We start from the raw sequence: 13,295 nt of genomic DNA, 5'->3' as shown, positions 1-13,295 counted from the left end.
GTCCCACTGTATTTGGGCTTTATGGATTTAAGTTTGGCCTTTGATTTTGTTAATCGTTCACGACTATAGGAGATTCTTTTAAATTACGGGTTGGATAAGGCACTCGTACACTTCTTGGTGCATTTGCATAGAGACCTGAAAGCACAGGTCAGGATAAACAATGAAGGAGAGGTCCCCGGGTATATTTCAATTGGTAGGGGGGTTAGACAAGGTTGTGTCTTAGCCCCCTTACTTTTTATTCTCTATATAAACAAATTAAATAATTCCCTGTCTAAATCAACTTGTGATGTCCCAAAAATTAATGGCAAACTGCTCCCCGTACTTTTATATGCGGACGATGCGGTCCTGATGGGCTGCGCACCAAAAGCACTTCGCACTTTAATAACGGGCTTTGTATTCTTTATGGCAGATTTGGATCTGTGCACTAATTTCAATAAATCATACATAATGTCCTGCAGGCCTAAAAAGCACTGCATCTATCATATAGTGTCAGGAAAAGAGCTCTTAAAAAGCACTAGCACTTTCCCCTACCTGGGTTTAGTTTTCTCAGACTCAGGATCTTGGCAACCATATGTGGTCCTTGGAAAAAATAAACTCGGTAAGGCTATAAATTCAATTATTAGCCTCCGACAGCCAAAGCAGGCAGAGGTTGTAATACAGCTACTACAGATCTACAGAGCCCAATGTATACCTACGGCGACTTATGGCGCAGAGGTGTGGGGGTATACAAATTGTAGCGGTATCCAAACTGAAGAAAACAGATTTTGTAGAAAGGTATTAGGGGCCCTAATCTCAGCACCTACCTTCATATGTCATAAGGAATTAAATCTTCATTATGTGGAGGATTTCATCAAATCGGGGCCAGCATTATTCTGGCTAAAGATATGGTGAAATCCTGCCGCACTTTTAACACAAGAAATAATTACAGATTGCCTTATATGCCCCATGGGTAATCATATACCCTGGCTAGGAGCAGTAAAGAAAAGCCTAGCCCGTGTGAAGTTGGAGCATATTTTTCTCTCTCCTCTAGCCACAGACGGTATAAATCTAAAATTCGTGAGAGAGGCACTGTATGATTTATACCGTAAGGAAAGAGAAAACACGGAGCTCCACAAACCGTCAATTATTAGATATACCCATTTTCTGGTGTCACCAGGCAAGAATAACAACATGCCACAGGTATATCTCAGAAAAAACCTCGGGAGATGGAATAGGAGTTTGCTATTTCGTCTTAGGGATGGGAGTATAAAATACTCACTTTGTTTCCCGTTAGGTTTTAACAAAAATTTGGAGAACCTGTCTTGCCCATGTGGCATCGGTTGTAAACAAACACTGTTACATTTTCTGTTTTTCTGTAGATTTTATGTTAGATATACCAAACAGTATTTAATTCCTTATTTTAAAGTATATGCTATTATTGATTTCAATTTGGTATTCCATGAAATACAGCAGCTAGGTAGTGATGATATGATTTTCAGAGTAAGCTCCTTCCTGCAATTTGTGGTACGCTCGCGAGTTTCTATGAATATCCCATAGATAAAGTGAACCATTTGCACATATATCTGCTGTCTTTGCACATAGTCTGAAGTTTACGTTTGCAGATTTGCACAAAGATACCGCTAGAACTGCTGTTTACATAATGTACATATAGCACCTATTTGCACTTTATTGCTATCCTTGCACATTGATCTCATGTTATTACTGAAGTTTTTATTTCCAACCCGTTTTATGTATGTCTTTTATGTGATCATATATTTATGTACTATTGGTGATGATGATTTGTTACTTTTATGGATATTTTATATCCGAATAAAGACCATTTGACCTGACTTGACTTCAATAAATCTGAGTATCATCAGAGTACATGTGGAAAGATGTGTTAGCCTGCTGTAGAATTTCAGTTAGTGGTTCAATGTAAAGGTTAAAAAGTGAAAGGGATAAAGTTGAGCCGTGCAGAACTCCAATTGAAATAGGGGACATCGATGACAGATCTTGCTTTGGAAAAAATCTTTGGGTTCTGTTCAGCAAGAAGGACTTAAACCACTCTACGACAGTACCCGATAACCCCATTCTGTTTTCAAGTCAACCTAGCCGTTTACCATGTCAAATGCAGATGACAAGTCAAGAAGAACTAATAGACAGGTTTCGTTTTGATCAAGTGCATGCAGAGCATCGTCCACTATATGAAGAATTGCAAATTCGGTATTCTGACCTGGTCTGAACCCAGATTGACAGTTGTCATGCAAATCAAATTTCAGAATGTGTTGGCTCAACTGTTGTTGCACACATTTTTCTAGCTCGTTAGCTAAAAGAGGTATATAGGTCAATGGCCTAAAGTTATTTGGGTCAGCAGGATCCCTGTCAGTTTTTTTTCAGATGGGAAGAACCTTGCCCTGTTTTGAGTCAGTCTGGTAAGGAACCTTGAGATAAGGAAGCATTAAATATGTTAGTCAAAATGGGGACGATACACTGCTAGAGTAACAGAAGGCATTTAGAGGTGAGAGGATCATTGTAGTGGTTATTTGGATTTATAGACGAAAGGGTTCTAGCAATGTCATTGTGGTATTTTAGCTTGAACTCCAACCATTGTGCTTTATTTTTAGATTTGCCAATGGGGTGAGTAGTGGGCCAGGTTGGAATATCCACGGGTTAGTGAGTGAATCAGTGGCTGTCAATAACTCGCTTTCCAAGGAGTTGGTTATGGATGTAAAAAAAGTAGAGAATTCCTCTCAGCTTAGTTGGGATTTTGTAGATTCATGTGAGGATTTGTCCAGCCTGTTTGATTATTGTTTTATCGTTTTGAAGAGTTTCCATGGTCTGTTTGTCTGTTTTTGGCATTATCGAGTTCAGTACTAAAGAAATCTTTTTTAGATCTGAGAATGCTTTTGTTGTAAGCGTTTCTACTCTTTCTTAGTAGCTGTAACTGGGAGGATGAGGGGTGTTGTCTCCATTTCCTTTAAGTCAACTTCAGGTTTTGCCTTTTGTCATTTAGCGACTCACTGAACAAAGGTTAGTTGAAATCTTTTGTCTGGAGGAGAACACATTTTATGGGAAATGTATTATATTTGTGAAAAGACTACTTATTTTATTGTGCCAAGAAATTGGTTGGGGTCATGTTACTCGGCTTTAGTTGTCCTGCAACTGATCATGTAGATGAGTTAGATGAAGAGCATAGTTGAAAGAAAGTGAAACATTTTGGACAAGAGGTTTTATGCATTTTAGGAGCAGTTATTCCTTCAATGGGGGGTGGCAATGAATGAAGTGAAGATTAAATGATTATCTACAGTAGTATATAGGCTTAGTATATATACAGCAGGGTCTTTTAAGTTATTCCATATAGAGAAGGTAGCAATTAGAGCAATGGTCAGGCAGAACTGTCTTGGTTTAGGTATTCTTTAGGTGAAAAAGAGTGGACTTTGTAAAGTAATTAAAGCTAAGAGGTGTACTACTTACATACCAGATTATACTGGAATAATTGATATTTTATTACTAGTATGACTAATTTGATTTATGAAATGAGATCTTTGGATGAACCAAGACTATGGGAGACTGTAACATTCTGGATAATGGAGTTAGGAAGTAGCTTTGGTAAAGTAGATGAATGCTTATGTAACATTGATGGTGGTGTTCTTCAATCAGTTTCACCACCTATAATAATTATGATGATTTGTGGAATAACTCCATTTCTTTTACTAATATTGTTAGAGTGTATAATTATGAGACATACTAGTAGGGCTAAGAGCAATACTAAAACCAGAAAAAGGAAAAGCTCAATCAACATGGAAATGGACGACTACAGAGATTGAGTATAGCAACATGAAAGGAAATGGAGGCGAATATTGAATTATGTAAGAAAATGAAGGTCCTAACTAACTAATGGCTGATTAAGAAAGTTTATTATTGGGGTTATAGTATTTATTTAAAAATAGTTAGAGGGGAGTTATTAAAGTTTTTTATGAGTACAATTGGGTGAAAATTTACTTGTACAAATTAGAGATTTAAATGATGCATATAGTTGTAACAGATGAATTACTTCAAATGCACTTGAAATAAATTCATAAGGTTGATTAGAAGTGTGATTAATAATATAATATAGTTAGACCACATTTGCATGTAGAGACTCAATTTTGATAGAATTGATGAGGTTCCTGATCTTCAGCTCATCTTGCTCCTGTCATGTCCACCTCCCAATCAGAGACCTTTGCGAGTCTTTTCTGTTTACTGTTTCCGTGGAACACACAGTGCAATGACATAAAAGAGTGATTGTATTAGAAAGCATGTATTATGAATGAAACTTTAAATCATGTACCTATATATAATTTTGAAAGGATTTCTCCTGCAAGTTCTGATGCAGGTTTGCAAAATAACATAATTCTATGAGCTATTGTTTGGGAAATGTGTCATGTTATGTTGTACATTTCTGGAGCACAGTTGCTGAGGAAACAAGCAGAAGATTTCTCTTATCTTAAGAAATGGGTCTTAATAATTACAAGGCTGTTTTTGTTTAGCCACTGAGACCTTAACCATGATCCTACCATGCTGAATCTGCAGTTCTCTTTATTGTTATGTGTAAACTATGTATAAAACCCCCTGGTTTTGAAGGTTCGGGAGTGGCTTCTCAATTTTCTCCCGACACTCTGTCCAATTATTTTGAGATTTTCTTTTACTCTCTTATGACAATGCCAGTCCTCATAAAAGTTTGATACTTGGAATCATAAATCATAATAAAATCCCTATTTAGGCAATTACATCTCTCTAGGTTCTGTGTTCTGTATCTGAGACTTTATGGCAAAATATACATTCCTCTGTATTGTTTTTATTAACAGTTCTGTAAAAAATCTTTTAAACTCTATTTTGAACTATAACTCAGTTATTGATTAGTCATAGTTTCTATTTTGACTATAATTCGGCTAAACTATGTATTTATTTATGGTGAGGGTAGCTTCTTGCCACTAGATCAATAGGAGATCCTGGAACCAAACTGTCTAAGCTAAAAGCAAATCAGTGTGCATGAGATATTGCCGGTCCGAAGATTACTTAAGTTGAGCTCACACAAGGCCTCCCTGCAACTGCCCAGCTGACCTGCTGTACTGGACCTACCTGGATCTGCAACAGGAGTGCCTGAGCCCTCAGGGCTGTTCTGGAGTGAGTTCTTGATCCCCAAGTGGTGCCTCCTCACGTCCTGTGTCTTGGCTCCTCCTAGCCTAATTGAAGGTTCCACCACATCCAGTGCAAAGCCACATGAAGCCCCGCTAAGCCTTGCCGCACGGCTGCAAGTTTTATTTGAAGCAACACAGTGATGCGAAGCCCTGAAAAGCCTAACTGCGCAGCTGCCAGCCTCATTGCATGCTCAATTCTTAAGGCAAACTGCATACCAATTTAATTCTTGTAGTAGGGAAGGGTCCAGTTCCAATACCTTTTGGAGACTACCCCAATGCCTGCATGTGATGCTTTTGACGGATCAGGTGACAACGGATATTCACATCAATCCCATTCACTGAGATTGTGTGAAGAATTGTGTAAAAATACAGGAAGCGCCTCACTTAAGCAACCACCACAAGCTACTTGGCTGTTACTCAGCAACTTGCTCACTTTCTCATCATTGGCAGCTTTCCTATAAGATGGATAAACCAACAAAAATGAATCAAAAAGTGCTGCTTGTGTGTGTCCCTGTACTGTGTAAACTCCAACACACTAATCAGCCACCAATAGGTCATCGTAAAGGAAAAGAGGCTATCCTCTCCTCCTGAAAAAAATTGAAAACATGTTAAAGTGGCATCTAGTATATTTCTTTATTCCATGCCCATATTAATGATTAAAACTAAATCCCATGTTTAAAACGTTTTAATATGAATGGCCAACATGTTTCATTGCCAAACCCTACTTACTCACAATTTCATCATTGTATAAGGACCTGTGAAGTGATCACCCAATCGTGCACTGGACCAGATGGTGAATCCTCAGTGTGCCAATCTTGGTCCTGTGGTCGGCCTGCACTCTATCATGGTCAGCATGAACTTGTGACTTTGCCTCTGTCCAGCAAGACCAGATACCCTCGGATGGCACTTTGCTTCTGTTTCCGCTACTTTGATCTAAATCTTTAAGATTGCATTTCTCCAGTTCTACTGATTGGATTTTTGCCGTTTTGGTCTCAAATAATTTATTCAAATTTATTCTATTTTCATAAATTGGTGAGTGATTTTTCTTGTGGTGTTCTTTCACTTCATTCCTGTTTGAGTTTTCCATAAATACTTTACAGATGGCTTCTAAGTTAAGCCTGACGACATTTGTGCTAACCTACTAGAATGTTGAGCACAGGTAATTTAGTGAATTTTTGTGTTTCACTCTTTAGTGACCTTTTGTGTGTAACCCTGATAAGAATTTTGCTTGTTTCCTGAGTAGGAGTTCAACCCCCCTAAGCCAAAAACCCATTTTCTCACAGTTGCCTTTAAAGCCTGCTCTCTGTTATCAACCAAGAATGTATACCATTCTCCTGCTTGACTACTACTGCTTTTCTGAGTATACCTACTTATGTCTATCACTGCTATCTTGTCTTGTCAGACATAAAGTTCCTTTCTATCAATTCAGAAGAGCAGATGGTGAGGTAATGTAAGAATCCAACCTATTTTTGACACTGATAGATATAAAACTAGTTATGACGTCTGCACCTACATTCTGTAAAAAGGCTGCTTATGGTAGATAAAGTACTATCTGATCAAGCCAAATGCAATAGCAAAAGGGCACTATGGCGAAAGGTTCAAATGTGGCAACATTCAAAGATTCAACCGTCTCCTAAGATTCAAGTGTTAACTTCAGCTTTCCACCTTTTTATTGGATATCAAGGTGAGCTGTGTGGACCTGGTGGAATTACCATTAGAACACTCTTGCAGTTAGTGGTAACTTCTATTGTGCAATATTGAGATCCGGTTTGTGCCTAACTACTCTTGTGAGCACTAGTCCATTGTGCTTGCTTGGATAGTGCATCATGGACACCATACAGGCATAGCCAGAGTGGTTTACCCTCAGGTGCTCCTCGCACTTTCCTTGGTCTCAGCGGTCGTGAAGACAGAGGAGGAAGAGGAAATAAACAGGGTTGCAAAATCCATATTTCCTTTCTAATGTCTTAATTTCTTGCTTTTACTCTGTACAACCATCCGCAACCAGTAAGCCGTTGAGTGGCCTTAGCTTTCAAATGGGGCCAACCAACTGATGTTCTCAGGTCTCAAAGGTTGCCTGAAGTCACTGTAGATTCTGAAGGCATTTTTGGCCATTGACTTTCATGTGCTGCACATGCCACAGTCGAACTACATCTGGTGACCACAGCTCCCCAACTTGAACTACAGTGTTTTCAGCGCTCATTGGAATGGAGAGAAGAATGCATATCATAATGCAACATAGAAAGCATTTTGGAGAGATTTGACTTTTCGGGTACAATAGTTGTGCATTTTTTATACCTGTGTTCAAGAATCAGGCAGAGTAATGTGGACACACTTTTCAAGAGTAGATTAAGTTTAGATGGATGATTGAGTTATCTTTGGAAAATGTGCAATGTATCATGCATCTGTTGCACCTCTAAGTCTACAACATACTTTTATAAGATTAAAGCAGTTGGATGGCTCATAAAGATTTCATAAATGAGCTTAGAATTATAATAAACCCATTCACTGGCCCAATGTATTCTAACATATAATATCAGCAGATTGTTTGCTTACTTACAAAACCACGATAATAATGTCTGTGTGCTCCAGAAACGAGATGTTGCTGTAATGTGTTTTTCAAAGTTTACCAGAATTCTTAAAAACAACTGAGCAAAGAAGCAGTCAGGGAAGATGTGAGGCACGGTAATTAAAGTAATGGCCAGCTAATTAAAACAATCTTTCTTTCCGTCTTGCAATTTTCTTTGGCATAATTAAAGATGCGCATCGTTTACATAATAATTTGCTTATGGCACTGGAAAGCTAGCCACACATAAAATGTGAAGCGTGCTAGAAAAGACAGGTGCCTTACAAAGAATACAAATGTGGCTTCTTGAACATCCATACACATTGGCAGAACCCTAAAATGCTGAGTCCCCACTGCAGAGTGTGAAGAGGAGCCCCTGAGACTCCCATATCTCACAGATATTCATTAGCCATGGGTGGAGCGGGGCCCTTCTGAAGTATGTGGGGGTCTCAAAGCTATGGAGGGCCCCCTGTGCCACAGGGGCGGCAGGGACCTGCTTTACACCCCTGGCATACACTCTACAACTCATTTACAGTTGTATGCACCGTCGGAAGGTAGAACACTGTAGCGATGATGAGGGTATCACAATATCCCGTCTGTATGTAGAACAAATAAGGGGATATGAACACACTGCCAGATTTATGAAGATGTTAGAAAGAAAGTTCCTAGAGAGCAGAAGGTGTAGAAATCGTAGCATCCCCCAAGAGACACCCCTGGGGATAGGGTCAGACTTATTCATGCTGAGAAGAATTTAAACACGAACAAGACGAGCTAGAATGCATTATATGAAAGAGCCCTAGACAAAACTTAAACCTACAGCCCTGTGGTGAGGTTGTTACAAGAAGGTGTTAAATTAGCTACTGCAAGAAATATCTTAGAATGTAACAACCGTCTTACAAGTGTAAACCAGATCAACATAGGAATCTATGAAGAAACACACAAAGGAAAGGGAAAAACTTTGGGAATAAGCAATATTCTGAGGTTTTTGGCAGAAAACAAAGCAAAAGGGATCAGTAGGTAAGGAAAGGGATAAATAAGTGCTTATTGGTGGAGGGATGGGGCTGGAGAGAAGATGCTAGGAAGGCACACTGTAAACATATTCTGTACACACTTTAGATGGTTTTTTAAATCATGAGGACCGCCTTGGGGAGAGTACAGGCCAAAATCTTGAAATAGAGACTGTAATCAAATCTCCCCAAGCCAGAGAATTTCTATTGCAACAAAAAGCACCAAAAAAGCAGATTTACCCTTTGCTGTTTCTTAAGTCACTTACCAAGAATCGCTACAACGACGTCGTCTTTCAGGATTTCGATGGAACCCCTTGAGAGGAAGTAGAGGGCGGTCAGAACATCACCACAGTGGACGAGTGTGTCCCCAGGTGGCGCGTGCGTCGTCTTAAACTTCATAGCCAAGGCTCTCAGACATCCCTTGCTGGCTCCAAGGAACGCCTTGCAGTTCTGGAGCAAAGTTTGGTTCAGGTGCAGACAAATATCGGCTTGTAGGCATTCTGGAAAACCCTTTAACACCTGAGGAAAAACACATGAAATACTATTTCACAATAATAACCATACGGTCGCTTCTTTTAGCTTGTTAAATCGTATCTAGTTCAACTTAGGTCCGAACGTTCTGTAAAAATATTTTAAAAATGTGCTTAAATAGGCTTCTGATTTGCTTTCACGTAATGACAATTTTGACAGAGTAAACAAAGGAAATGTTTCCCATCTAAAGGCCTCATTGTGCACTGCATGTTTTCAAGTTTAAAATACCAATTGTATACATTGTTACTGCCTCCAATTTTTTCATGCTGGTGTACCATGAAAATGTAAAATAGACTAACTGATGTGTACAAACTGCACATGGTCCTTTAGCAAGGACATTTGTGGGATTGTGCTGATCTGCACGTTGTGGATGTAAAATGTGCTTACCATTACATTAAGGTCAAGTTGACCTGTATTCCCACTCTAAAAGCCGAAACTCAATTTTATTTCAGAGAGCCACTCGATTTCAAAAAGCAATTTCTGGCTTTGCTTTTTCGGACACCAACATGATTGCCAAGTATATATAAATATATATTTAGTTTGTTGGGCTGGTAGAGGACTGCTAGCTCATGTCAATTTGCCTCGTTCAATGACCAGCTTTGAAAGGATAATAGATCTTTAGTGCTTGACAAATAATGAGAAGTGGCGGAAAGATTGGCCCTTCTAAATGCGCACCAGTCTTCCAAATTGGAGGCATACCTGTGAGATGCATAAGTCGTAAGTCTCTCACAAAGACATCACAATGTTAATGCTTGCCTTTAATTTGCAGAAATTGAACCGCAGCTTTTATACACTTCCCTCAGGCATTGATGTAGCAAATCATCAGGAAGCCATTTTACAGTGTTTGACTCATTAAAAATGACATAACCATATTTTATTGCACTTTCTCGACGGTGTTTGTTATGCTTTCCTTTTAGTTATGACACTTGGAGCATAACACTCATTTCATGAAAAAGCAAAATATGCATTGCCGTTTTTAAATAACCTTTGACTTTGACTGTGAATGAACATATTTCTAGATTTGAAAATTCGCATTATGTTTGCTGAGGGGCTTGCTCTTTGTTGCAGCTCACACAAGCCATCATCCACTCTTGAACTGCCCCAGGCACCTCCCCATTCATGGGAGCCTTATCGGGAAAGCATTGCTAGAAACTCCCAAGGTTTACCCCTAATACAGTATGGAATTTATTTTATTTTAATTTCTTAGACGTTTTTAAGTTGCTAATGCTATGTGTTGCAGAAAGTAAATCAGGAAGACTGAATACGGCCAAGAAGATTACAACACTATGCCAGGAGGTAGTTAACATAGGGAGGAGGAATCCCATTCTTCTTGAACTCCTTAATGCACTTTGACCTCCTTTCTAGGGGTCTCTTCTGACTTCTATCAATCAATCAATCACTTATGAAGCACTGCAAATCACATGTGAGGGTCTCGAGGCGCAGGAGGTGTTAACTGCTTCGTGGTGCTCTGTACAATCAAACAGCCAGGTCTTGAGTCCTTTCCTGAATTCCCAGAGCGATGAGGCGGTCCTAAGGTGCAGGGGCACCTCCTTCTCACTTGTCTTCCATCTACTTCTTCCCCTGCCTCCTTACATACTGTTTCCTTACTCCACCTTGTCTTGCCTCCTCACCTATGTTTTTAATAACTTTTCACAAACTTCTCCTCGCCACATCTCTGAATGCTAATTCTTTTGGGGTTTTTTGGGTGGTGGGAGAGGGGGGGTGTCCATCGGACTAAGGTGTTGCAAGTATAATTTTAATTTTTTTTTATTTCCCACCATTTCTCCACAAATATTTTCAACTCCACGGTGTTGTGTTAAGCTTACATTATTATTGCTGGGGTCGGCTGACTTTTTATGCAATTTATAAAAAAAATTCTATAAACTAGTATAATACCTTTGGACAATGTTCACCCTGAAAAAACTGCATAAATAAGCACATGAAATAAATGCAGTCTTAATTAGGACTCATACAGGTGCATATGCTTGCATAAGAGGTGGGTATTAAGGTGCAAATGATGTACATGCATGTATTGTATCTGTGTACACACTTTCGAAAATGCTTGGTAAAGCCAATAGATCTGCCCTTTTAGCTGCCTATGGCGACCTATTGGCTTGGTCAATGCTTTTTGACAATGCTATACAGCATCAGCAAAAAGATAAATGTTTTTGCTGATGTTGAGCAGCAATGTCAAATTCTCACCCTTCAAAACAAGTGTGATGATGTGTATGGATGGATGCTTGCTGACTAGCCGTCCTAATGATTCGGGGTCCACGAGGGGGAGATGCCAAATCTTTGAAGAAGACGAGCAATGGGGATTACAGGGCTTGAGTGAGCAATGGAGGAGCTTGAGGCAGGAGAAATTTAGAAAAAAAAACAGACAAGCTAGAGGAGGGACCGGGAGCAAAGTGGAACACGATTGGATATTTGAGAGGGAAGCAGGAAGCGAGGGATAAAACATTTGCATTCCCATGAATTGTTGAAAGGAAAAGAAACAAGCATTTGCAATGCAATAGGTATCGCATTTGCGAGAGTTTAAGCTATTGGCATTGTTAAATGCCTTTTATTTATGTTTTAAAATCAACACATAAATTAACGGCATTGTCATTGACAATGCCAATATCTAAAACTCTCGTAAATGCGAGACCTATTGCAATGAAAATGCTTGTTATTGTGTTTCTCTTACATGTGCCCTGGCAGTGCAAATAATAGTATTAATAATTGTTATGTAGAGCTTTATATGGCAATCCAGCCATTCCTAGGAGCTGCAACTATCATCTCTTACTGTAACTTATTAATTTATTAGAGAGTTATATATAGCGCTAGCTAGACCCGAAGGTATCAGAGCGCTTTATAACAGTAAATATTCACAGCAATGATAACAAACCTTTACCCAAAGCCTCCTTTTCCCTCCCTAGTTGCTGTTGTCATTAAGCAGCGCACTCTGGACGAAAAATATAAAAGAAAGTTAATTTCAAGTACTATTTCTAGGTGAGAAGCCCCCTCAGCCAGGCTCGGTTTTGAAGCTAGTTCCTTGCGTTGACAATTTGGATGGGCAGTGTGTGGGGATTGGTATCATCTATGTGGCTCGCACCTACTACCCACTGAGCGTCCTGATGTAAAGGTCCAGACCACAGCCCCCGGGCCTTTAAACATTATCAGAGCCGCCGTACACTAGAATGTGATTTAACAGCCCCAATTGTGATACGTGCATGGATTGGATCGCCGTGCAAAGCTATTATTATTCTCTTTAATAAGGACCACATGAAAGGGAGCGTGCAGCGGGGGTTGGACGCAAGTCAGACTTCTGGTTGAGATTTCTGCCTGCAGGAATGCTAGTGATGCTGATACGGAGATCTAAAACACATTACGCCCATTAACCTATTAATGGAGATAAACAAGGCAATTTACGTGGTCGAAGCAGGAAGCAACATCTTCCTGCTTTGTCCTCTGTGATGATGTCTGTCGGAGAGCGGCCAGCAGCGCAACACTGGAACCAACTGGGAGGGAGGGAAAGGGAAAGTGCGCCATGCGTGCGCTGTGTTCACGTGGGGACGGTAGATGTGCAGGCGTACGGAGTGCACATCTCCTGTCCGCGAGTGCACGTGTCCTGTCCACGCGTGCCACCTCCTGTCTCCTTTCGTCAGAGAAACCGGCGACTATAGGTCTCGCCAAGGCAAGCAGCGCATGTGCTGCGTCGCTAGGCAAGACCTAAAAACGAGTTACATGAATTCTATGAATGGAAGAATACGTTTCATCCAATGCAATGGATGGTTAAGAATTTATGCTTAAGTGAAACCATAAGAAGCAGAAGGGAAGCCATTGAATAAGAAACATATGCGATTGACAAGAATGCCAACCAATGGTAAGCAGTGGGATGGGCCATAGCCACGTGAAACTATTGATATTAGAGACTCAGAAATCACGATTCAATTGGTAGCAGAAGTTACCAGCAAAATAGAATAATAAATTATGTGGTAACATATCTTTGCACACGCTACAAGAATATATCTGGTTAAATATGTAAAGGAAAAT

At 39.8% G+C, this 13,295-nt stretch overlaps 1 protein-coding gene across 3 annotated transcripts in view; it reads right to left on the bottom strand.

The window, feature by feature from the left end:
* The window catches only part of KCNH7 (potassium voltage-gated channel subfamily H member 7), a 1,437,897-nt gene that overhangs the window by 154,255 nt on the left and 1,270,347 nt on the right, over positions 1-13,295 (bottom strand). For all 3 annotated transcript variants that reach the window (XM_078681650.1, XM_078681648.1, XM_078681649.1), the window contains one exon: positions 8,996-9,248. In XM_078681650.1, coding sequence (XP_078537776.1) covers positions 8,996-9,248 — 253 coding nt within the window. The remainder of the gene's footprint in view (positions 1-8,995; positions 9,249-13,295) is intronic.

This window comes from Lissotriton helveticus, chromosome 3_1, assembly GCF_964261635.1.
Source record: "Lissotriton helveticus chromosome 3_1, aLisHel1.1, whole genome shotgun sequence".
Taxonomy (NCBI): domain Eukaryota; kingdom Metazoa; phylum Chordata; class Amphibia; order Caudata; family Salamandridae; genus Lissotriton; species Lissotriton helveticus.
The sequence above is the reverse complement of the archived record's forward strand: the minus strand, read 5'-3'. Positions and strand labels throughout refer to the sequence as shown.